The sequence below is a fragment of the Tachypleus tridentatus genome, chromosome 13 (genome assembly GCF_004210375.1).
Source record: "Tachypleus tridentatus isolate NWPU-2018 chromosome 13, ASM421037v1, whole genome shotgun sequence".
NCBI classification, from domain to species: domain Eukaryota; kingdom Metazoa; phylum Arthropoda; class Merostomata; order Xiphosura; family Limulidae; genus Tachypleus; species Tachypleus tridentatus.
Window position 1 is genome coordinate 256,677,468 of NC_134837.1, and position 26,205 is coordinate 256,703,672.

At 32.1% G+C, this 26,205-nt stretch overlaps 1 protein-coding gene across 7 annotated transcripts in view; it reads left to right on the forward strand.

The window, feature by feature from the left end:
- The window catches only part of LOC143240158 (CLIP-associating protein 1-B-like), a 145,198-nt gene that overhangs the window by 52,855 nt on the left and 66,138 nt on the right, over window positions 1-26,205 (forward strand). For 5 of the 7 annotated variants that reach the window (XR_013021596.1, XM_076482129.1, XM_076482132.1 and 2 more), the window contains 9 exons: window positions 3,536-3,576; window positions 9,951-9,977; window positions 11,127-11,208; window positions 13,894-13,953; window positions 14,550-14,614; window positions 16,881-16,973; window positions 17,226-17,371; window positions 21,938-22,073; window positions 24,751-24,821. Coding sequence is in view for 6 of the 7 variants with exons in the window: in XM_076482129.1 (XP_076338244.1) it covers window positions 3,536-3,576; window positions 9,951-9,977; window positions 11,127-11,208; window positions 13,894-13,953; window positions 14,550-14,614; window positions 16,881-16,973; window positions 17,226-17,371; window positions 21,938-22,073; window positions 24,751-24,821 (721 nt within the window). In the remaining variant the exon portion in view is untranslated. The remainder of the gene's footprint in view (window positions 1-3,535; window positions 3,577-9,950; window positions 9,978-11,126; window positions 11,209-13,893; window positions 13,954-14,549; window positions 14,615-16,880; window positions 16,974-17,225; window positions 17,372-21,937; window positions 22,074-24,750; window positions 24,822-26,205) is intronic. The other 2 variants (XM_076482131.1, XM_076482135.1) reach the window with 1 other exon arrangement.

The following is a 26,205-nucleotide window of genomic DNA, read 5'->3' on the forward strand; positions in this document are numbered from 1 at the left end:
CCTTTCAGTAACCCTAGTTTTGCTCTCTCTTAATTAATCCTTTTATTTGTGACGTAGAATGAAGAAGATAATAATTGAATTATTACCTGAATTATATTTGTTTTATTAGTAATAACAAAGTCAAAGAATGGGTTATCTTTGCTCACTGTGAGTCAGAAAATCAATTTTCGCTGTGTCGTGTGAAAGTAAACTAGCCAATGACTCTGTGGACGATTTTCTTCGTTCTCGTATTGAGAAATTTCAGAGTGTGGTTGTATTACTGCGGACTTACGACGCTAGAACGGCTTTCGATATCCATTGTGGGAAGAGCGTAGATAGCCCTAGGTGTAGTTTTGTACTTAACTACAAAAAAAAAAAAAAAATAGAGACAGAGATTGGTTTAGTTTCCGGTATTGGTACTTTACCAAAAGCTTAAAACTGTCTGATATAATCTATGATATAACATTCCTCTATATCTTATAGGATTTCGTTTTTGTTGATATTTTGACACAAACAAGGGCTGCACTTAATACAGCCCTTCGATAACATATGGCCTGGTGCTTATGGCGCTTGATTCGCAATCTGAGGATCGTTGATTAGAATCGCTGTCACGTCGACTCACCCTTTGAGATGTGGGGACGTTGTAATGCGACTATTTGGTGGTAAAAGAGTAGCCTAAGAGTTGGTGGTACGTGTTGCTGACTATTATATTAGGGAGTATCTTTGCGCGGAATTCAACAAACAATCTGAACTATCCTGGGAAGGAAGGTATTTCCTGACCCATTTGGGAATCGAATGTTTAAACGTAAATACTTTCGTTTGAACGTTCTGTGGCATTTGTAAATTCTTGAATCAAGTTTCGAGAACCCCCAAATCTCTTTGATTACATGTGTGGTCTCTTTTCTGACAATCTAAAAGCTCAGGGATATTGATTTGATTGGTTATTCATATATCAATATTAACACTCAAGTAAATCAGTTAGGTTAAACTTTAGAGTTGCTATTTCAACAAATAAACACATTTTTAAGCACAGTTGAGAAGTGCCACGTAGATCAGGTTATTTAACCATCATCCACGTAAATAGACATGTGCCATCTACTGCACATGTGGACTCCTTATCTGTAAACAACAAACGACTTACTCAGAAGAGAGAGAGACAGCACCAATTGTTTTACGAGAAATCAGATTTGGCAGTGGTGACATAATGAATAAGTTTAGAAGCCTTATTACGTCAAAGGAATATACATGAAAGATACGCCATGTATTTTAACACCTCAAGTTGAAATTCTCGAATAGCGATGATGACATGCTTGAATCATGATATAAAATGAACGACAGAGCATTAGGTTATTTTGGTATAAAGTCACGTATCTTAGTGTTTTAATGTTGTACTGTTTTCTTTTGCTGAATTAATACGATTACAATTTGCCCGTCTATATGCTCTTTTCTCGAAATCAAAAATCATTGTCGCCAGGTGGATCACAGATTAAACGAAAAAGTGAATATATTAATAACAGTTTGCTAGGCCCTTTCCTCTTCTCATTGGCTCAACAATTAGTCGAGGGGCTTATATCATCAAAAACAAAGTTTAGATACTCGAAGTTGGCGCAGCACATTTTATATCTTTTCTCTTATCGACAAACAAAGGTTTTACTTATTTTTAACGATGAAGTAAAGTGTCAACCAGTCAAGGTCGTGATGTGTTGGTACAATAATATTCAGTGGCTGTGCTTCCCGTGATTCAGGGGCAAGTCTGAGGGCTGATGACGTTAAAAATTAAGTCTTGATAACCCGCAGTGGCTACAGCACAGATAGCCCATTATTGATGTTTTTTTTTACTTAAGAAATAAATACACCTCAGAGTTAAAAGGTATTCTGTTAAGCTACTAAAATATACGCATAAAAATTCTTATTACAAATGTTCTTACTGAGTCTTATATTAACACTACTACGAAAAGTGGGGCCTAATAGGCTCCAGAGCAACTTGAAAGGTTATTAATATTATGCTAATAATTTTGTATTTAAATGAAATTGCCATTTAAATCCATTAATGAATGGATTAACGAGATTCCCACTGTCCCTATCTACTATCTAGCGAAACCACAGCCAGGGGAACAGGCTTGGAGAAATCAGGACTAGAAACGTCTTTTCGTAGGAGTGTTAAGAGTTTGCAAAATTGACCCTGATGGACATAAGAAAATGTAATCCTTACGGCTTAGTCCCATATCATGTATGGCAAAAATATATCACCTATCTTAAACACAGTTTTTCTTTCTTTTTTCTGTTGTTATTTGTTTTACTTTTGGCTTTGTTGTTGTTGTTGTTCTATTATGTAGCAACGTTGTATACTGAAGAAATTACTTAAATTTATGTGCGTAATTGTTTGATACAGTGTAATAAGTGTCACCTGTAATTCGTTATGGATAACAAATATTTTAAATCAGAAGTGTGTTTGATCAGTTAAGATTTTTGTAATCCTGTTTTTAAGGGTGTAGCTCACATATATTCGATAGTTATATTGCTGTGTAACTTCTAATAAGTTTTATAATTGCGATACTTTCGTAGGCTATTCTGTTTCAATGAATTTTGTCATTTGTAATTAAGTCTTGAAGGCCTGGTCATGGTTAGGACAGTAGACTCGTAGGTTTTTATTCCGTCATCGAACATGTTGCCCCTGCATGGCCAGGTTATTAAGGCACTCGACTCGTAATCTGAGGATCGCGGGTTCGAATCCCCGTCACACCAAACATGCTCGCACTTTCAGCCGTGGGGATGTTTATAATGTAACGATCAATCCCACTATTCATTGGTAAAAGAGTAGCCTTAGAGTTGGCGATGGGTGGTGAAGACTAGTATTACATTGCTAAATTGTTGTGTTCTTTAAACTGGTTTTAATTATATTGTAGATGAAAAGCCATATAAATACACATTATCTTTACTAGCCGATTACCCATGGGGTCAGTGCATTAGATCCGCATGTGACGTATTAATGATGCCATAACTGCACCCGGAGGATGGAGAAAAATAAAGTTCTCCTCGACGGGAAACGGAGGCAAAACGAGAAAATTGTGGCCCCTATTGCACATTTACATCCACACAGGATAAACATTTCGCGAAGCTGGGAGTTTCACATCGCGTAATAAAAGGTTTTTTTCCAGTATCATATAAGCAAGTTTCATTATTGTATGACGATGATTTCACGGTCTACAAATCTTGCAAACATATTTAAATAAAAAAGAGGCGTTGTTAGCCCTATGGTAAACCACTGAATTTCAGATCTGGCTCGAATACTTACGAAACCACAAAATAGATGGGGAGTGATAGCCAATTAAAATCTGCTTGCATTATCTCTGGTCACTAATTTAAAGTCAGAAACGGTTTCAAATAACCACAACAGAGTCTGTAGCCTTTTAATTTTTGAAGCGTCTCCAGTATTTTAGCTCTGCAAGTCCGTAATTCGTGAGACAAAACTTAATTGAGAATTTAGTTTTATTTCGTAAGAGGTTTGGAACTGTATGTGCACATTTGTGAATATAATTTTTTATTGTTATTCTAGGAAGTCAGAAAGGAGACGATGACACGGATAGTCGGTCACAGGTAAGAATCCCAATTTTTTGTATAACATATGTATATATATATAAAAAACATTAGTATAATATGATGTTTAACTCTTAGTCACTGTAGTAACGGTGGGATAACTTACGAATAAGAGACGAATTGGCCCCAAGGCAGACCTATGAATTTTTGTAGTTGGTTTACAATCAGTACTGACTACTGATTTCTTCTTCACATTCGAAGCTGTACATGCGTTATTAGAGTGACAGTCGATTCCTTGGCGTTGATATTGAGTTGTTGGATGCTGCTGTCTTTCTAGTCAGTATTTCGAAACCAGTGATTGCAGCATGTAGTCTTGCTAGCTTTACCAAAAGTGCTGGTACAATTTATAAATGTGTAACCATTTTTTTTTTCTCATAATAAAATATTCCTTTTTTTTGTATACTTCACATGAAGTTATGTAAAATATTTTTAGTTAAGTGACTTAACACTTGATTTTTAATTGTTCATGTTAGTTGCAAGAATCAGCACGCTAATAGAGATCAAATTCCGAAGTTCGTCAGCAGTGAGTAAAAATTCGTATGATTGGAAAGCACACAAGTTTGCGCATGCATGTGTAATACACACACCTTGGGCGGTCAGGTTTTTAATAATGCAGTTCAAACATGGTAACAGCTAATTAAAGTTCTAAGAGACAGTTTTCATAGACGACTCAAAGTCTAAGACAAAAAAACAAAGTCGTACGATAATCATGGAGTTATTTTAATAAAGTATAACTCTGTAATAGGAAGTAGAAACATTATTCGAATGATTACTAAGTATACTATGTACATTAAAGGATTGGCATGGCCTGGTGGTTAAAGCGCTTGACTTGCAATCTGACGGTCGCAGATTTGATTCCCTGTCACCGAACATCTTCATCCTTGGGGGCGTTATAATGTTACAGTTAATTCAACAATTTGTTGGTAAAAGACTTGTCCAAAAGTTGGCGGTGGGTGATTTTTGACTAGCTGTTTTCCCTGTGGTCTTTGACTGCTGAATTTGCGGCGGCTAACGCAGATGGTCATCTTGTAGCTTTGTACGAAATTGAACACAAACCAAATATAAATCAGATATGAAATATGTTTAAAAAAAAATATGCCCGACCGTGGATAAGCTTATGAACAACGTACATGTGATCTTTATGGAGGAAATTATACCAAAAAAAAAATGGTGCAACTTTCATCAACTGTGAATAAGATATGACTAGTGGGCTAGCTTGCTGGGCTGAGTATGAAAGTGTCCAAGGTTCAAGACGTGATGTGTTTCAGAAAACATAACAGCTATTTGGTTGATGCAAAGGTGCTGTATATAACTGAGTGGCTAGTTTTCCTTTTGTAAACAATTTTAAATTAGGGGCGGATATACTTGAGCCATACAAGTCTCTGACCTTCCTGTTTCGCTCATATATTGAAAATAAATACAATCAGGGCTCTTTTATTATTGAATTAAAAATAACAGAATAAGAAAAGACAAATTGTTTATCTGGTTTATAAAATGCACTGATAGTAAATACATTATTTTTAGTTATTTAGAAATCGTAAACTGAGCTTGCGAATCAAATTTTAAAATAATCGGTTGTCCCAACATTTTCCTCTCAGTTTAGGCTTTTTGCTATTTGGTTTGAAATTATTTTTCTCATGGGACACATTTAGCATGTTGACATTTTTCCATGTAACGGTACTTATGTTAATATTGTATAAAACTAATACTTGAAATTGAAAAGTAATGAGGTGAGCAGAAATGCGACCGTTCATACGTTTAGAGAAAAGCTGTGTAGTCATGCTTATGTTTCTAAAATGTCGTCTCAACCTTGCGTGACTTTGACCACTGTATGATTTAGTTTACACTATTCTGGTGAATTCATCTTTGTGTTACATCTGCATGTGTTTGTGGAAGTATTTACTCCCAAATATTTTTTTTATATTTTCGTATGTACAATTTTAATTCTTGACGTATAAAATCGTTTGATCAAGGCATGAATGTGGGTGTATAGTCTGCGACCTTTGACCCGATATTTTTCATAACCTTAATTTGATCCAACCATTCTCTGTAAGTCATCAATAGACGACTGCGTGGGACAGTGATTGTATTATACAAGCAGCTGTTCAATGTATTCCTAAAACCTCAACGTGTTTTCCACGGTATCATTGTCCATGGTGGAATCCAGCCTGCCACATTGCACTTTTAGCCCACAAGAGCACTGAACATCCTCCGTGCCCTCACTTCCACCACTTGAGCAGCAGATCGATGTTCTATGCTAAAGATATATCGTGCTCTTATTCGATCAAAACTGTACTATGGGTCACTGGTCTATGGCTCTGTCAGGACCTTGGCTTTGAAGATGCTGGACCCCATTCATCATCAGGGACTTCGGCTCTGCATCAGGGTTTTCTGCACGTCCTCAGTCTTGAGCTTGTACAGGGTCTCATAAACCTCTACACCTCTGCTGTTTGCAACTGTCTTTACTGTATACTTCGGTCCTTACAACAACAACCCACCTGGGGTTGTGTTTTCCTTCCTCAGTGGGCCACGCTTTTCCGAACAGACGATCTGCCATTGCTCCTTTTGACCTTCATATTCAGACATAATTGGATGAATTGGGTCTGTCCTTTGATAACATTGCTGTATCCACTGGTCAGCCCATCTCACCATGGCTTATTACAATCCCCAAATGTGACCTTTCTTTAAGTAATCTGAGAAAAGCAGACACTCCCAATTGAAAGTACCCTCTTTTATTTTTTTAACATATTTTGAACCATCCTTCCATTCATATTTATACAGATGGTTCGATGGTTGCGCACAGAATTCCCTCTACAGTTCCTGTGTTCACTGCTGAACTGTATGCCATATCTCTTGGCCTGGATCACATAGAAGCTGAGCAGTACTCAAATTGCACTATTTATACTGACTCGCTTAGTTCTCTACTGGCCCTGGAATCGCTTTACTTCATTATCGCTGATATTCAAAACCGACTGGCCCATTTCTCTTTAACATCTACATCTATCCAGTTTTTCTGGATACCAGGCCTCGCCGGTATTCGCGGGAACGAGCTCTCCGACACCGCAGCTAAATCTCTGTTCTAGCGCTATCACTGCTGTGCCTGTTCCATACGTGGGATATGGTCCTGTATTTAAAACTCGACTCCGTGCCATTTGGCAAACTACTTGGAGTGAACAACGTGAAAACAAGCTTTTCCAAATAAAACCCTCTATTGGACTTTGGCCGTCTTGTTACCGTAATGATCGGAAAGAGGAAGTTGCCTTAACTAGAATATTGGTGACACTGTCCACGTTACAAATGTGTTTAGTTTGTGTTAAGCTATTAACCGTTTTAAATCTATTTAAGTAGTTAATTTATAAGTTAGACCTTTTATAGACCTTTTATTAAAATATGATTCCTTCTTAAGAATTAAAGTACATCTAGTTCGATATGAAATTAGAAAATGGCCATAACATTAAATAACTGGAAAGGTTAACTTCAGGTGACTAACGCTGATGTTTGAATGTCATCCTGGCGAGTTATGATAATTACAATTATGCTCCAGAAAGTCCTTTACAAATTGTATTACTGTAGTTTCTTTCTTATTGCTGTAAACTAGTTGTAAAATGTGGATTTAACGCTATTTATGTTTTTAATTCAAAAATTGAACTTTTTGTTTACCTTAATTCCGTTTTACGAATTTTAATAATTTTACTTTAATTTTAACTTTTTACCGGATGTTTGGCGCAGATAGCCTAGTTGCTTTGTGTCACAAAAGGCTAAATCAACCAACCTCGTATAGTTTGTTACAAAAAGTATAAAATTAACAATGATATAAGGTAATCGGAAGCCCACTCAAACCAAACCAACCCATACTTTTGAGGAAAGGTATTTCACTTTCCTAACTGGGGTATTCAGGGTGTTCCTCTTTCACTCAGGTGTGTCGCCACTGCTGTTAATATTCAAGATCACGTGGTTTCTTTCTAATCCAGTAAAATTGTTAGACTTCTTTAAAGATAAAATTTTTGGCTGTAATGTTATTCCGTTTTCAACCACACAAAAAAGAGGTTGAAGTAGTTAATAAAAGTTGTCTTTCAAGTAAAGAATTGATTTTCCGCGAATCTCTGGACGCCTAGTGTCCGAAAAAGAAAACAAGTTGTGCCGTTTATGAAATGTGGGTTAAATATGTTATCTTGAACACTGTATCACAGTATACGTCGCAAACATTAGTTGGTTATTATTGTATCACTAGACTTCATGCTAATAAAAATTCAGTGTCAAAAGTAAAATTAAAAGTTTATTATTTCAAAATGTAGCTTTGTTACACGATCAGGACACTTTTATTATTTTTTTATTGAAGAGGAAAGCTGGAGAGTAAACTCCTGTTTAACACCTGCATATGGGAATGTAGATATTTCGTGATCGTTTCTGTCCAGAAGGTTTAGGTAATGAAACCATTTCATGGATGCCGTTGTTTGCCCCCTGGTGGGGTGCTATCAAGGTATTTGAAAGTGAAAGCAGATGTGCAAGATATTCCCTTACATCTCACCCTTAGGGTATGAACTGGGGTAGAAAAAGCAGAACACGTGTTCAAAAGACATTAGAGTGTTGACCTCGTTGTAGAATATCCTTCCTGGCAATTTCCTTCTACATAGCATTTTACACGCACGCACACTATTGTTATATATATGTGTACATAATAATCACTTACCGTTTCTTAATTGAAATTTAGTTGCCAAGTCACATATTTTGTGAAAAACAGATAATAATAACAGATAATAACAGCAGTAATTATAATTGCTTATTTATAATCTTGTGTAAGTATTCGGTTAAATTTAAGATGATTTTTGTCACAATTGTTTATTTGTGACAATATTTGAAATGTAAATATGAAACTGAATAACAAAACAAAATGCTGCTTCCTTATTAGGGTTTAAGAGACTGACTAGTCCAGTCAGTAATATATGTTGCATGAGTTGTTTGTATTTTTATAAAAGTTCATAGATTTTCATAATTTATCGTAATTAATTTAATTTGTTGTTATTATGTAATCTGCTTTTGTTACTCTAGTGTATGTAGCACATATACAAATCCATCACCTAAAGTGATGTAATAATTTTGTAACACTAGCATATATAAACTATGAAATCCAGTAATTTCATGTGGGGTTGTTTTCCCACCATGTTTAATAATAAATAGAAAATTGTTCAAGAAAGTTAAAGGGCTTGTAATAATTATCCTTGATAAAGTCAAGTTAAGTAAGTTTCCCACTTTTTTCCATCTTGTCTGATAGTAGGTCAGCAGTGAGTTTACAGATTTGCAATGTTAAAATATGAGATCCAACACTCATGGTAGGGGAAAGCACAGATAGCCTGTTCTGTAGCTGTGCACTGAAATGAGCATATTTATATTATTATTAACTAAAACAGTTCTAAAAATGTATGTATTACACATGCATACATTATAAGATATTATTCTTGGGCAAAGTAAGGTGTGTGTGTGTACATTTCACAAATGTAATGAGCTTTCTGAATGCATAACATAGTTTTAAACACTTGTACTTCCTTAGTTTTTGTTCATTCATGATACATGATTGGTTGTTCTTTTCTTGAACTTAAGCTATTTTAAACTATAGATGTGCTTTCACACAAACTTTGTTGCAAATTTGTTTTCTACTGATTTTGGTCATAAAAAGGAATTGTGAAGTGTGAATGTTGTACGAAAGTTCAAGCTTAATATTTCAATATGCTTATTTTTGCAAATAAAATGGCAAGGTTTTGTATTCATGTATTGAGATTTATATTTCATATGTGTAATAATAATATAATAAATATTTATTCCTTGCATTTTTACCCATAAAATTATGAAGTTCTACACTTTTACATGTCATATTTATTTTAGTATGTTAAAAACAATAATAACAAAAAGTTCTACATTGTAGAATCTACAAGTTCAGTGGACTGTATGAAAAGCTTCAACTAGCTACTTCCATTTGTTTCCAATATTTAAAAATCATTATCATTTTTAGGTACAAAATCTCAATGTCTAAGTCATAAAACAATTTAATGGCTTTTTCAGTAGTAAGGTGCTAGTGTAAACATTTGTTTCTCATCAACGAATTCATCAAAATATTAGTTTCCAGCTAATTAAGGTAAATTACTGTTAGACTATTGTGTACTGAAAGTTATTCAATTATTGCATGATTTTATATGGTTCTCTGTGCCAGTTAAATTCATGCACATCTTACATGACATCATTTTTACTTCAGTAAATTCAGTAATAACAAACAGTAAAAATGTATCTTTATGTTACTTTAATATCATATACAATACATGGTAAAAATCTTTACACATTTTTCTGATTTTAAATTAATTTTCAAATTTACTTGCTATTAGCAATCTGACAGCAGTGATGTTGACTCGGTAAGTACTTCAGATATTTGTTACCTGCTTCTTATTGGCTGGAAGTTCTTAATGTTTAAAGTAAATAATAATAACAGCAAAATATTTGTTAATGGTCTTTAAAAGGAAACGAAAAGATTCTGAAAAAAGAAACTATTTACTTAACGAAAAAAATATTTTTTTGTTTTATAAAATTTTGTGGGTTTTTTGTTTCAACAGTAATAGATGTATTTGCCATAATCATATTTTAAATATTGAATGGTGGGTTATTCTACTTATTGTTCTTCATAATTACATTTTTCACTATGTAGTATTTATAATTCTAATTCTACCAGAATATATAATGTCATTATCTTAAGTGACAGAAGTATATTCATGGTTCTTTTTATGAATGATAACAGTTATAACTGACAGAAGTTATGATGGTACTACAGGAAAGTTTTGCTAGATCTGTGGTAGGTTAATATATATAGAAACTAAATATACTGAAGTTTCCAAAGTTTCAGTGCTAATTTGAACTATGTTTTTAAAGTAAATTAGTTTAAGCACTTTATCTCATCTTTCTTGAGGATATCTACCTTGAGTGTTTAATATCGAACAAGTAAAAATAAAAACAGGAATATGTTCCGGAAGAGTTCTGTCAGGTTTTCATTTTCTCTTCCAATTCATCACCATCTCAGATTTAATATGAATATCAGTTGGTGTCAGTCAGCTTCTACAAGATGGGAGAAACTGATTGTTAATTATTTTGGTAATCATGTGAGGTGTATTAACTGTAGCCCATGATTCATGATGGTCATCATTTCTCTTGTGTAAGTTTTGTAGAATTGACAAGTTTTGTACATTCTATCTATTGCAGATGAGCAAAGGCTGTCATAGATCTTTCTGTTTTTGCAACTCTACGTATTTAGAAATAATTGATAAAAAAAAAAGTGCAGTATTTTGAAATTTTATCAGTTTGGATTCTTGTACTAACAAACAAAATGTTTTTTGACTATTTTTGTAAAAATAAAACATTTATATAAACAAGAAAGGTCAACTTATGAATAAAATTACCTTACCAAGTGTTATTTATTTTTCAGTAGCTATTGTTGTTTATCTTATTAATACAAAATTGTGTGTGTAAAATAGTGACATCCCAAATCTAATTTAAAACTGTTATTCTTACAGTCCTCCAAATCATCAGCCAAGCGGGCCAGTAGTGCCCCACCTCCAAGAAAGACAATGTTATCAACCCCAAAACGCACTTCCAGTATGTATATGCTTAATGATTCTATGTTTATGTTTCTATAGTGTGTATGATAAATCAAGGTAGAAGTGCCTTGCCTTCATTGTGTGTAGTAAGTACTTATCCAGCTGATGTGCTATCATTGGATCATGCTTTGACAAACAATATAATGTGTTTATTTTTTCTGAGTCCTACTATCTGACAGTGCTGTATCATCCTAATTTTTGAAGCTCATAAGATTAATTAAAAATGTTTTTGTCCAAATTAATAAAATATAATAACAAACTCATTATTTTTTTTATTGTATCAGGTGAATTTGTTAGTTTGTATGTTGGATGACAGGACTAGAATGTAGTTATTTTATTTCCAGTATCATGTGACATTTATTATTGGGTTTTTTTTAAAACCCTTCCTTGATATGTGGTTCTTGGTATCGCATGTTTATGATTCATACATACATTTGTATTACTAATAAGCTGAAACTTTGTTTTTATAAGTGTGTGTAGTAAAACTTCATTGATTCAGTATTTCTTACTCTGTAATGGCATTAGGTAATTGTAACAAAGAGAATCAATCATTTCATGACTCTGTAATTGATTATTATTTCTCTTAATGATCCTAAAAGTAGGCCTAGCAATCAATACGTGTATTCATGCATATAATCCTCAACTTGAATTTACTTATAGTGTTTCATTATGTTGTGCAAAAAATAATGGTAAATTTTAAATTGTAACTTTTATAAGAAATAAAAAAGATTCAAAAGCAACTTTATTAATCAAAATAGAAACCTAGTGAATTTATACAATTATGCCAACAAGGAACAAGATTTTTTATGCAATAAGTCCTAGAACTAAAATGTTCTTTAAAGCCATTCTCTGTTGTTGAATCTTTTTTTCCTGTAAAAAGTGGTGACAGGTCTGTGAAGTAAGGAGGATAAGGCAGTGTTTCACAGCCCAATTTGTTGAGTTTCTGGAATTTCATTTAAGTAATGTGTGGCCAAGCATTATCATGAAGTAAGATTGGACCTCTTCAGTTGACTGATGCTGATGTTTTATTTGCAACTTTCCATGCATTTCTTCCAGTTCCTGACAGTAAACCTCTACAATGCTATTCTGGCCCTAGTTGAGCAGGCTGTAGTGGATAATACCAGCCACAGACTGCTATACAGTGACTATAATCGTCTGTTAGTGCAAAACTGGCTTTGGGAAGTGTTTTGGAGCTTCGTCATAGTTGAGCAATTATGCAGACCACTTTCTGCTGTTGTGAAGGATCCACTTTTTATCATTTGACATTTTGATAGAGAAATGGTTCATTTCTGTTGTGCAAAATCAGCACAGAGCACAGTTCAAAATGGTGATTTTTGTGATTTTCACTGAGTTCATTTGGAACATACCAGTTAATTTTTTTTTTCATTTTTCCAATTTAATCAAAATTGTTGAAATGCCAAAATTAAATTCTTCTGTCATTTCTTGAACATTTGTCACAGGTTTTTTTCCATTAATGCTCTGAATTGGTCGTTTCCAACAGAAAAAGGATGTCCTCTGCCCTCCTTATCTTCAAGACTCGCATGTCCATTGCAAAATGTTTGGAACCAACACTGTACTGTGTATATTAGGAGGTGGTTTCTTTGCCCCATGCTTGGTTGATATTTGCAAGCTGCTCATGATCCATTTTGACCATGTTTGAATTCATACAAAAAATTAACAACTTTTTTCTCCATTATTAATTGTAAGGTTATGAAACATTGGAAATAAAGTTTTATAAAATAATAAAAACACTAATCAATAGAATAAAGCTTTAGTTTTTCAATATGAAGCCATAAAGAGACAGGTTTCTTATCCTTATAAATGACTAAACTTTTAATACAAAAATCCACCATTATTTTTCAAACAACCTGAAAGAAATAGAGAAAGGTAGACATATGTATACATGTATTTAAAGTGATAGAAAATGCATTCAGCAGTATGTAAAGTTTGTTTGTTTTTAATATTCATATTTACGTTAACACATTCTCAAATTGAAATTGCACTAAATAAGTCATCAACCAATCCTGCTAGATAACAAATAAATAATTTATTTACTTCTTATAATGCTCCCTGCTAGTACAGTTGTAAGTCTCCAGATTTACAATGCTAATATCAGGAGTTCGATTCCCCTCGGTGGACTCAGCAGGTAGCTGGATGTGGTTTTGCTATAAGAAAATACATGCATTTCTTATAACTGTTAGTATATATGTATATATTAAATTAAGAATATATACTGCAAATGTATTTCTGTGTTTATAATTACATTAAATAGTTTGTACAATATTTATTAAAAGCTTTGTTTAAAATTTTCAACAAGAAGTAATTATGTAAATGTACACATTTCTATCACATGTTTTCATGAAATTTTGAGCCTTGTAAGGTTAAATTGTATGTATATTAAGAAACGTAGTTTTTCGTCTCATATTTTAAACTTTCAATTTGAATCATGATTCAATGTTTGTCTTTAGCTACAAACTTAATTTCAAGTGCTTAAACATTCTCTAAGAGTATAGTAGGTGCCATAATTATACAGTAGTTTATTAAACTGTTACGTAGCTTGGGAAATTAACAAAAATGTTGAAAAGATTTTTTAAGTGTTAAATTTCTCAAAAGTTTTAACATTGCTGTGTTTGTTTATGCCATGTCTAACTTGTGTCATTTTCAATTTCCTTCTTCCCAAAAGCCTTGCAGCAGAAGCGCAGCCCAAAGAACGGCTCGGAAAAAACAACAGTCTCTGCTGCAGGTAGGTTTATTGATTGCGCTTAGTAGGAGTTGTTAATTTATACATTTTTATGGTAATAAGTAATAGTTTCTAATACTTCCATTTCTCACAATCCTAATATTAGTTCCAATCTAACTTGATTATTGTTGCTGTTAAAGAATTGAGTCATACGTAAATTTTTAAGACCAAATTTATATATTTTTTCCAATATTTTGAATATAATAATTAAGATGGTTTTATTAAGTATTCATGTTTATATTGTATCTTAATTTGATCACTTTGTGAGGGGTTTGTGTCTAGAACAAAATTTTAAACATATATTAAAAAAATGAGTTATTTTTCTCTTTTTCTCATTATCTCCTTTGGACCCATAAGGCTTGTTAATGACTGTCATCATTACCTAGGTATTTTTATTCTGACTTTTAGTACTGATATTCAATTAAAGTGCAATTCTTTCATTTTTTGACTCAAGTAAATTAGTTTCAACAGTCCATATTTCTTATTTATAACATCTTTAAAGTGATAATTTCTTTTTAATGTATGTGTTTATTTTTTTGATTTTGTAACTGTTTGCAAAAGCTTGGTTTGAAAATTGTGTTTTTTATGTAACATATTAGTTCCAGCTGGAGCAGCTGATGAAGAGATGTTCATGAAAGCATTTGAAGATGTTCCTCGGGTGCAGGTATCTTTGTAATATCTAGTTATTTACATTACCTTCTAGGAAGAAGTGTTGGTTAGTTCAAACAGTCATTGGTTCATGGCATATGCTATTATTAAACTATTTGTACCAATAAACTGAAATATTCTGTATAATAAGACTATTATTAAACTATTTGTAACAATAAACTGAAATTTTATGTATAATAAGACTATTATTAAACTATTTGTAACAATAAACTGAAATATTCTGTATAATAAGACTATTAGATCATAATTGAGTCTAAAAGGTTCCATGAGCAGTTGCCACACATTCTGTTGAATTTTTTAACTTATGAATGAATACTAATTAAACATTTGTAGAAAAATATCTATCTGCAGTAATTTGATTTAATAAGTTGTTTTTGCTGGTTCGTTAGTAGTGAAAATTGTGCTTTCAAACAAGATTTTAACACTTGAAAGAGGAACAGGTGTTTCCAGTGTGTCTTTAAATATGTCTGTTGAAATTGACAGATGGTAGATTTATTTTGCTACATAAAAATTCAAAGAAAACATTAATTTAATGTACAAATATTTATGACCAAGATCTTTTCTTTCTTTATCTTTGTTTTCTAAGATGTTCATTATGTTAGAGAATAGTGAATGGAAGTGATATTTGATATTAACTTAGTTAATAACATAGAATAAAGTAATAAAATATACCAGTGGGTAATTATCTAATGATCAGCACATAGTAGATAAAATAAATCTGATCTACAATAGGTCGATTACTAGCTAATTTTCTGCCAAAGTTTGTTTACATGAAACTTAAAAGAAAGTAGGTTAATCAACAAGGCTGCCACATAACTTGTCCCTTAAGAATCAGTGCCACATAACTTGTTCCTTAAGAATCAGTGCCACATAACTTGTTCCTTAAGAATCAGTGCCACGTAACTTGTTCCTTAAGAATCAGTGCTTATAGTTTGGTTATCTTTCCTAAAAGCATAATACTTGTTGTATATTAAAATCTATACACAGTCTAAAACAAAGATAAATCTGTAGATAGTGGGTGATTCTTAATTTAGTCAGTCCCAACTTCATGATACATAAGCTGAAATACACATCAACCAGTGTTCAGTAAGTTTAATAGCAATCATGTATTTCAAAGTATTAACTTGAATGTAAACTTAGTCTTAACAATTTTAAATTTTACAAAGCTTCTTCGGGAACAAAAGTTGCAGTTTGCTTTTCATCTACTAATGAATAAAGATTGAGTTAATCCCACTTTTCAACTCCCAACATTCATTCAGTGTGAGAAAAGCAAGGTTGTTTGAGAAACAATTCAGCAACTTTCATACCTTGACATTGAATCCCTTTAAAATATTTAAAATTTTCTAAAGCATCAACCTGCTAAGATTGTTTGCAATTGATTCAATAGATTGAGAATGATTAATCAACAGTCTTTACAAAGTAGAAATAAGATTTAGATCAAGTTTGTCATACATACACACAAACCCACCCCCATAGGACATTACCCATAGTTCATAGTGTTTACATACAGAGTTTGGTTGAGGTAGGCTCAATAAGATCAGAGGAGTTAGGATACAAACAAAGATACATTTTATCTCTATCTATATAGCTATACAAATGTTGGTTGAGGTTGGCTCTGTAGGATCAGAGAAGTTAGGATACAAACAAAGATACATTTTATCTCTATCTATATAGCTATACAAATGTTGGTTGAGGTTGGCTCAGTAGGATCAGAGGAGTTAGGCTACAAAGACACATTTCATCTTTATCCATATAGATTTTGCTTTAGTTTAAAATATTTGTCAGATGAGTCAAGGCTACTAAACACCATAGGTGAGTTTTAGGACAAATATGTGAATACTGTATGTATACTTTAACCTCCAGAAGAAAAATGATTGTTGACAACTGCTTTCTGAAAGACCATAGATTTAGCATGTGGAGATTAACCTCCAAAGTCATAACTGTTTCAGTGTTAGACTCAAATGATGTCTTAATACCAGGGTTGTATGACATGATCTTGTCTTGTATCAGTCGCATCATGTTTCCAAACACAGGTAGTATGTATATAGTTCAACTTGAAGTTCTGAAGTACGTGCAACAATAATTATTTGAATTTATTGATACTTAAATATTGTAGCTTAAACTGAGATTTGAATATGGGAAGCAAACAACTAACAAATGTTATTTACATATGAGATTTAAATAGGATAATATCATAAATATGAGTGAGTTTTATTCCCATCTGACATACATGTATTAAGATAGGAATTTTCTCCCACCAGTTGTACTCGGGACGAGAATTGGAAAATCAACTTGGAAAAATAAAAGAAATATTGTCTAATCCCAACAATGAGTGGGGGAAACGTATTGAAGCAGTGAGTTTTCTTAACTCATTGTTAGTTTTCAAATATAATTAATAACAAAGTGTTTTTTGTTAAGTTGTAAAGAAAAAATATTTTCAAAGTTTAAGTTAAATATTTAAAAATGCATTAATATTTTGCATTCATTTTCAGTGGTAAAATATTATTATTAATAAAAATTAAATATAATGTTTCGTATAATCAGTTTTTCTATATAAAATATTTTCCACAGTAAAACATAATTTAAATATTCTGTTATTTTTAAAGATGAAAAGGCTGAGAAGTTTTATTATAGCTGGTGCAACAGAATATGAAGAGCTGTATCTTAACCTCCGTCAGTTAGAAGTACCATTTCAGACTACGTTGAAAGACCTTCGTTCACAAGTTGTTCGCGAAGCCTGTATTACAATAGCGTAGGTACTTTTTAGCATAATTTTTCTGTTTTCTTCTTTAACCTTATAACAAGAAAAAATGTGATTGAAAGTTAAAAATTTGTTAGCTTGAGTGCATTTATAATCATGCAATTATTATAACATAATGAAAAGAAACAAAAATATCTAATAAGATTTGGTAAGAAACCTTTGAAAAACTGAATAACACAAATATAGGTTATTTTGTTCTAGAAATTTCACAATTTCATGTATTTACTTCAGTACAAGATATCACTTAGACTGTGATCTGTGATAATAAAACAAGTGAGAATTATTTTTGTATGATACAAGTTAGTTATTTTGAAGTTTAGTTGGGTAGCCAGTAATGATTTTGAGTTGGCTAGCTAGTAATGATTTTGAGTCGGCTAGCCAGTAATGATTTTGAGTCGGCTAGCCAGTAATGATTTTGAGTCGGATAGCCAGTAATGATTTTGAGTCGGCTAGCCAGTAATGATTTTGAGTCGGCTAGCCAGTAATGATTTTGAGTCGGCTAGCCAGTAATAATTTTGAGTCGGCTAGCCAGTAATGATTTTGAGAAAATCAGATTCTTTTTTAAAATACAGTTTATTGTAACTTTCTTGTAATCAAGCTAAGTGAACATTTATTGAGGTCTGTCAATCATCTTCAGCTTATGGTAATAAACTGTTGAATATTTTAAGAACTTGTTATATTGTTTTAAGAAAATGTTCAGATAATTAATTACTTTATGATAACCACAAGTATGCCTAAGAGGTGTGTGGTAGAGCTCTGGATTTTGGAGCTGGAAACCAAGAGTTTAAGGCCATGTGATACCTCAAAATATTTCCTGCTCTTTAAGCTGTGGGTACATTAGAAGGGTGGTAAGTCATTCACATAGTGAAGATGACAGATGGCTCTCTTCCCTTTCCCTCTGGTCAGTAGTTCAAATTTGGGGCATTGACAGATAACCTTTGTAACTTTGCCATAAGTACAAAATACAAATAAATGTCTAAAGCAACTCACACTGACCGGCAACTTTATAACACTTACCACCTAATATTTTGTTGAACAACCTATTGTCATAGTTATCCTTACTTTGTGAACAAAGAAGGTTATTTACATAAATTAACCCAATAATTAACTATTTGGTATCTGAGTGTGATCATCTTGTCCCAAAGGCAAAATTGCACCACTGAATTAAACATAGTGTAGAAAATAATTTGTAGACATTTTTGAAATGTACTTCAGAGTTAAATTTTGTTTTATAAAAAAAAAAGTTATTTTTTAATTTTCTAAATAAATATATTTATCAAGTTTTGGTTTTGAGTTGATTTCAATGCATCCAAAGTGAAAACTCTTTTTTGAGCATAATATGACACTTGTAACCCCTAGGAAGAAAGTGTAAATAATTTTAACAAAATAACACTGATCTTGAACAATTCTCATTACTAGTATAATTTTATCAATTTAAGTCAACCATTGTTTCTCAACCTGAATTATCTTCTGTATCTCAGCTTTGATGAGTCTTATCATAATGATCTAAACTTAAATATACACTAGTACTGTAGAGACTGCAGTAAAACAATAAAAGCTAAGCTTGGTGATATATTGCCAATAGTGGTAGGAGACAGTGATGGAAGTTGTTCTGGAACATCAATTCCAATCTTTTTGCTCTATTATTTTAAACCTTGTATGTATTATAATGCTGAATAGTACAGAAAGAAATGATTTTTGTGAAACAACACGAGTTGGCTTAGTTAGGTCATTTTGCACCTGGCCATATCAAGTCTTATTTTATTGACAAGGCTGCTGGTGTAAGGCTATGATTATATTAGGCCTTATCAGACTTAGTTAGGTCATTTTACACTCAGCTGTATCAAGTCTTGTTTTATTGACAAGTTCACTGTTGTAAGGCTGTGTTCATAGGTTGATAAGGTCTAATTTTTAATTTCTTGAATGGGCAGAAAAAATCACTGAAAGAAAATTTTAAATGCTTGCATATTAATTTAATAGTTATCACACACATTAAATGAAACATTCTAATCAACAGTTTTTAAAAGGTAGGTTTGTGTGTAAGTTTACTATGGCAAAAATGTTATTTTTATTGTACACCATTAACCATAAACACATGGACAATGCAGGTGGTGCTTTTTAGATCAAAACGAAGTTAAAATGTATAGTTTTAGTCAATATAAACTTTATAAGAAAATCGTAAAAGAATGTAGGAAACTGTAAAACCAGTCATTTAAATATACAATATAGGTAAACCTAGGCCCTGCATGGCTAGGTGGGTTAAGGGGTTCGACTCGTAATCTGAGGGCTGCGGGCTTAAATCTCCATCACACCAAGCATGCTTGACCTTTCAGCCTTGGGGGTGTTATAATGTGACAGTCAATCTCACTATTTTTTTTGGTAAAAGAGTAGCCCAAGAGTTGGCAGTGGGTGGTGATGACTAGCTGCCTTCCCTCTAGTTTTACACTGATAAAGTAGGGACAGCTAGCGCAGATAGCCCTCATGTAGCTTTGCATGAAATTCAAAAAACAAACAGGTAAACCTTCTGAGCACCTCTTACAAACATTTATGAAAATGAAATATTTTCAGATTTTCAGAGCTGTGAATTGATATAAATGTCAGATATAAAATATATTTTCTCAAATAACATTATAAATTTCATCTCATGTTTTAAACTTAACTTATAAAGTTAATTAAATTGATATGAAAGAAACAATAGAATATAAAATGCTTACATGTCAGATCATGTAGAAAATAGTTGTTTAATCAGATATCCTCACCAATTTTCTGTCCTTTGCAAAGTATAGTAACAGAACTGAAATATCTAAAATATGCTTGAGTGTATCTTGTTTTTTAGTAGCCCATTTGTTCAAGCATATGGACCAAAATTAATTCACTTTTATCAAAAGAAGAAAATAGAAGTAAAGGTCATGTTACAGCTCATCCCATTATTTCTCAGTTAGGTAAAGATTTGGTTATTTTTACTGGATGAAAGAAATAGTAAAATTACTGCCATGTTCTTAGAAAGTGTTGCACTCACAGATGTAGGAGTACATACTTAGGGAGAGGAAGTTGAATATCTAGAATGTTCTCAAGTTAAAACTTGATGTCTACAGGTGTGAGATGAATATTGGTAAGAGAGTCTAGAATCATGCTTCCTTTAAAATTGTTAGCCAAAAATGTTGTTAAAAACATTGGCTTTGCATAAAATTAAAAACTGAAAACCTTAAAAGGGCTGGAAACCAACTCTCTCTCTCTCTCTCTTGAGTTGGACTTCCTTGGAGAACAGCATTCAGGTCCACCCTCAATATTATTTGTCTTTCCAGAGAACCAATTCATATCATAGGAACATTTTTCTTACTATTAATGTATCTCCAACACTGTGCATTGTTGGAACAATTTTAGTAAGGTTAAATATCTTCTATGGGTTTCTCCACATTTTTAAGTTACTGTTGAGTAAGAGTAGGTAAAATGATTCAATAGACAACCCTACACGTTTGTAGTAAGCATTATGCATTCTAAGCACCACTAAAGACATATCCAGTTTGTTTGCCTTTGGCATCAGAAGTGTTTGGACTGGGTGTTGATTGCATCCTGATGTGTTTGTGTGTGTATATCCTTCAGTTTGACAGATCAGTGAATATTCTTCTTACAACTCTTTCTTGTATCAGTCACTTAACTTTTTCTTTAGATATAGAAACAATACTAACAACACAGTTAAATACTGAAATTAAAATAACTCTTATAGAAAATCTAAGGACTGTTGACTTGCACGTAAGAGAAGACATCTTTTATCAACCTGCCAACAATTTTCATTCATTTGAGCAATAGAGAGCTTGTTTGTGATCCATAATAACTTATAACACATTCTCTTAAATTAAATAAATATAGATTTCCCTTAAAAGAAAAGCTGAAAGCCAGGTTGGGAATGTAAAATTATGTACATCTTTTTAAAAAAATTGGGAATGTTTCTATGAATAACACTTTTAAATTAAGTATCAATCTGTGGGAAACTGAGTGAAAATAATAAGAAAGCATTAGTAACTTTATTCACTCTAAAGAGTACATATATGGATATATCAAGGATCTTAAATTTCAGTATGAAAATATGGCCGAAAGTGAACACAGTTTTACAAAGCAGTTACTCTGCACAGTGTTTTTTTTCTCGTGTGGAATGGCATAATGTTAACTGTACATATTACAGTCATGTTAGTTGTACTTGCATGGAAAATAAGAAAATAAAATTATTTTCTCTAACATTGTTGACCTTTACTGTAGTCACTAATGTACTTGCAGCTCTAGTAAATACATCTTAAGAGCTGTTAATAACTGTCACAGGAATGCTTTTGGTGAATTTCATCTTACTTTAAATAATATTTGATACATGTGTTGTGTGTCTTATTATTGGTTTGTGTCTCCTGTGTTTGGAAGTTGATTGAAGTTTTTTGAATAATATCAAAATCAAAATGCTTTAACTGTGAACAGAAAGTTAATTCCAGAGTTTCATTACAATTTGTATAATTGTTACCTGGTTTGTCCGTACAAGTGTGACTGTATTTGTTTTTCATATGTTTACAGATTCCTTTCTCAGCAGCTGGGAAGTAAACTTGATCATTTCTCAGAAGCTGTTTTGCAAAGTTTGATCAATCTTATTCCTAACAGTGCCAAAATCATGTCAACAGCTGGTATAGTTGCAGTTCATTTCATTATACAGGTAATCAGTTATCAGAAAGTAATATTATTTTTATCTTAATGCTGATGTGTTTAGCACTTTTGTTATATGTGTGGTATATGTGTATATATATTCTTAGTTTTTTGTTAATTAACCTTACAATTATACCTAATTTTATGTATTACTTATGATTAGTCATTATTTGAACCTATCTGATTAGTCTAGTTGCAAGAATCCATTAACAGTGTATTAACAGGTGATATTAAAGTCATCTTCAACACTGTAGTCATTTTGATTTTAAGCTTGTTACCTGTAGAATACAGATTTATCACATTACTAGAGACCTCATAGTGATTAATTTTCATCTGATAACCTGTATACAGTTTGTTGTTGTTTCTAATGAAAATTTAACTTAAAAATAACCTATGTATAGTTTGTTTTATAAGGAAAAAGTATCTTAACAGATGTCTCAGCATGGCCAGGTGGGTTAAGGCATTCAACTTGTAAACTGAAGGTCGCAGGTTTGAATTCTCATCGCACCAAAAATGCTCACCCTTTCAGTTGTGGGGGCATTATAATGTGATGGTCAATCCTACTATTCATTGGTAAAAGAGTAGCCCAAGAGTTGGCAGTGGGTGGCGATGACTAGCTGCCTTCCCTATAGTCTTATACTGCTAAATTAGGGACGGCTAGTGCAGATAGCCCTTGTGTAGCTTTGCTCGAAATTCAAAAACAAACATAAAAAACAATCTTAACAAGTAATCTGTATATAGTTTTTGTTCTTGTTATTTTAAGGAAAAATAAATTTAAAAATGAACTGAAAATGACTTATTTGAAATAGCACATTGCTTAAGGATGGACAGTGATAGTTGAAACTTGACACAATTTTCTAATAAATGTCACTTGCAAATACTGATTCTTAGCATGAACATTTGAATAAATTGTCTGCAAGTTTCTACATTATTGTGTTTGCTTTCATCAGTTCACGGAGGCCTTGTAATTGGCTGGTGTTTCTTTTGTGGTGAAGATGAAATTAATTCATTGTGTTACGTTGGTTGCTTCTGAACATTGTTAAACCTAGACGTTTCTACGTTATTGTGTTTGCTTTCATCAGTTCACGGAGGCCTTGTAATTAGCTGGTGTTTCTTTTGTGGTGAAGATGAAATTAATTCATTGTGTTACGTCGGTTGCTTCTGGACATTGTTAAACCTAGACGTTTCTACGTTATTGTGTTTGCTTTCATCAGTTCATGGAGGCCTTGTAATTGGCTGGTGTTTCTTTTGTGGTGAAGATGAAATTGATTCATTGTGTTATGTTGGTTGCTTCTGAAAATTGTTAAACCTAGAAGTTTCTACTTATTGTGTTTGCTTTCATCAGTTCATGGAGGCCTTGTAATTGGCTGGTGTTTCTTTTGTGGTGAAGATGAAATTGATTCATTGTGTTATGTTGGTTGCTTCTGAAAATTGTTAAACCTAGAAGTTTCTACATTATTGTGTTTGCTTTCATCAGTTCATGGAGGCCTTGTAATTGGCTGGTGTTTCTTTTGTGGTGAAGATGAAATTGATTCATTGTGTTATGTTGGTTGCTTCTGAAAATTGTTAAACCTAAAAGTTTCTACATTATTGTGTTTGCTTTCATCAGTTCATGGAGGCCTTGTAATTAGCTGGTGTTTCTTTTGTGGTGAAGATGAAATTAATTCATTGTGTTATGTTGGTTGCTTCTGAACATTGTCCTTAACTTGAGAAAATAAAACATTAACTAAAACAACAGGAAATTCATATCCGTAACTTCTTCCTATTATTTACATAAAAACACTTGCAGGTTGTCTTTAGTTCAGAGATTGATGTCTGTTATTAATGTAACATCCTTTTTAAATTAGTAGCTTGACAGTAATAGTGGGAATGGTTGGTTGAAAAAAACTGTTTTTCAGTACATTCAGTCTTTTTTAAACATTCAGTTATCCATTATAATGGTCATTAGGCTCTGTTGGTTTTATCACTTGAATGTTATGAGTGTTTGCTATTTTTATTTATACAATCATCCTTTCTCTTTTCTAAACCTCAGCTCTCTTGATTAACCTTTTTTTAGTTCCATCAGTCAGAAAACTTGCAAGCTACAAATGTAGCCATATAGTGATTATAAATATCTACCTATTCAAAATCATTGAAAAGTTAAACAAATCCAACCTAGAAATCTTATTGGCTTTTTGATGTATATATAAAATATCATATTGCAGTTTTCAAATATACATCATGATTATATTTTTATTTATGTTTTGGTAAAGTGTGTCAATTCTAACAACAAATGCCTTGTGTTTGTTTATAATAATTTATACATTTTTTCTCAGTTATTTTTACTAAATTATATTAGCTATAATGCTTAAAATCATTTTTCAACAATTTCTTAATTGTGATAATTATAATTTTGTCTTGTGTTACTTTACAACAGTAAGTGTTTCTACACATTTTGTTCAACATTTTTGTCACTATTTTTTAATTATCTTAGTTCTATTTATTATTAATTGTGTTACTTTTGTTAAAAAATTTCTTTATAAATACAGTATAAATTAATTATAACTAAAACTAATCAAAATTTACTTTAGAACGTTTTTATTGTATCAGTTAAAACCTATTTTTTAAAACAATTATATCTTTTAAACATTATTTGAGGGCTTGAATAATAGAAATATAATTTGTCAGTCTTGTTTTTTTCTTTACAGCATACCCATTGCTCAAGACTGATTCCAGTAATTGTCTCTAATTTATCCTCCAAATCTAAAGACATCAGGAAGTAAGTAATATTTATTTGATGTTCTATAGGCAAAGTAAAACAGAATATATAACTGGATGACTTAAATAATATGCCTAATGTTTTCATACCTTAAATGACATAAGAATTATGTTGGCGTGTTCATCAGTTCATATAACCCCTGTTTAAAAAAAATCAGTTTTCCTGTTGCCCATTTAGCTAACGCACGTATTTCTTTTCATCAGTGTTTAGTTCAGCTGCTTTGCAAGGTTCATAAGAAGTATTTTTATTTAAATAGAGCTGGAGAAAGTAATTACATTTTCTACACAATTATTAACATCTTTATAACCACTTCATTTTTTAAAGCTTGTAGGTAAATCAAATAATATTCTTCATTTCTTCAGAATTATTTAAAAAGGTAATTAACCTAATTTAACATAGGTTTCTGTAATAAACCAATTAGACTAAAATGATTTCTTTGAGTTATTTATAGTCACAAATTATGTTCAGTGTGTTAGCAGTGAAATTAGTAGATTCCAAATGAAACACTTTGATAATTGATAGCCAACTCTTTAAAATTATTCTTTGAATATGTTTTATCCCTCAGGAGCTCAAATAAGTTTCTGTTCTGTCATCCTTTGTTTGTTAATCTAACGTATGTGAAAGCCGGTGTGTGTCACCTCACACTTGATTTCTTGAAATACGAAGAGGCCTAAAAACTCAAATGCATTTATCTAAATAGTATAGTTTGATTACTATGTGGCCATTATGATTTTATTGATTGGGTTGCAAGGGGTTCATGAGGGGGGAGGTATTCCATGAAACATTGTTGTAAGTGTTGACGTTAATAAGCCTAAAATAAAGATGCAGTGTGGGAACACCTAGCCCTAGACCCAAGAGCATAATCTTTAGCATGAAAGTATAAACAGGGTTCATTAACTTAAATTGGCTCTAAATTAAGCCATTTTCTGTTATATCCCAAAGTGTTTAATAAAAAACAAACCAGTTTAATCAACAGAGACTAAATTAAGAAATCAACAAATATTTTTCCAGTTTTATTTTGTTTTGTTTTGTTGCAAAGTGATACAACATAAAAGCCATTGTTGGAATGTACTGTTATCAAAATGCACTAGCTTTTTTATATATTAGAAGTTGTTAATCTAACTGACTTTTACCAATTATTACTCTGTGAATGATCATAATTTTGATTGGCTGAGAAAGTAATCTACTGATGTTTGACTGCTTCATCTGTACTTTTGGTTAAGCTTGATTTTACAAAATATATTTATTTCAGGTACTACTGAAATGTGGTATTAAAATGTACTGTTAAGTGAGGTTTATAGTACTTATCCCATCATATTTGATGAGCTTTGTGCTAGAACACAATGTGTTAATTTGTTCTTGCTTATTTAGAAACTTTCGAAGC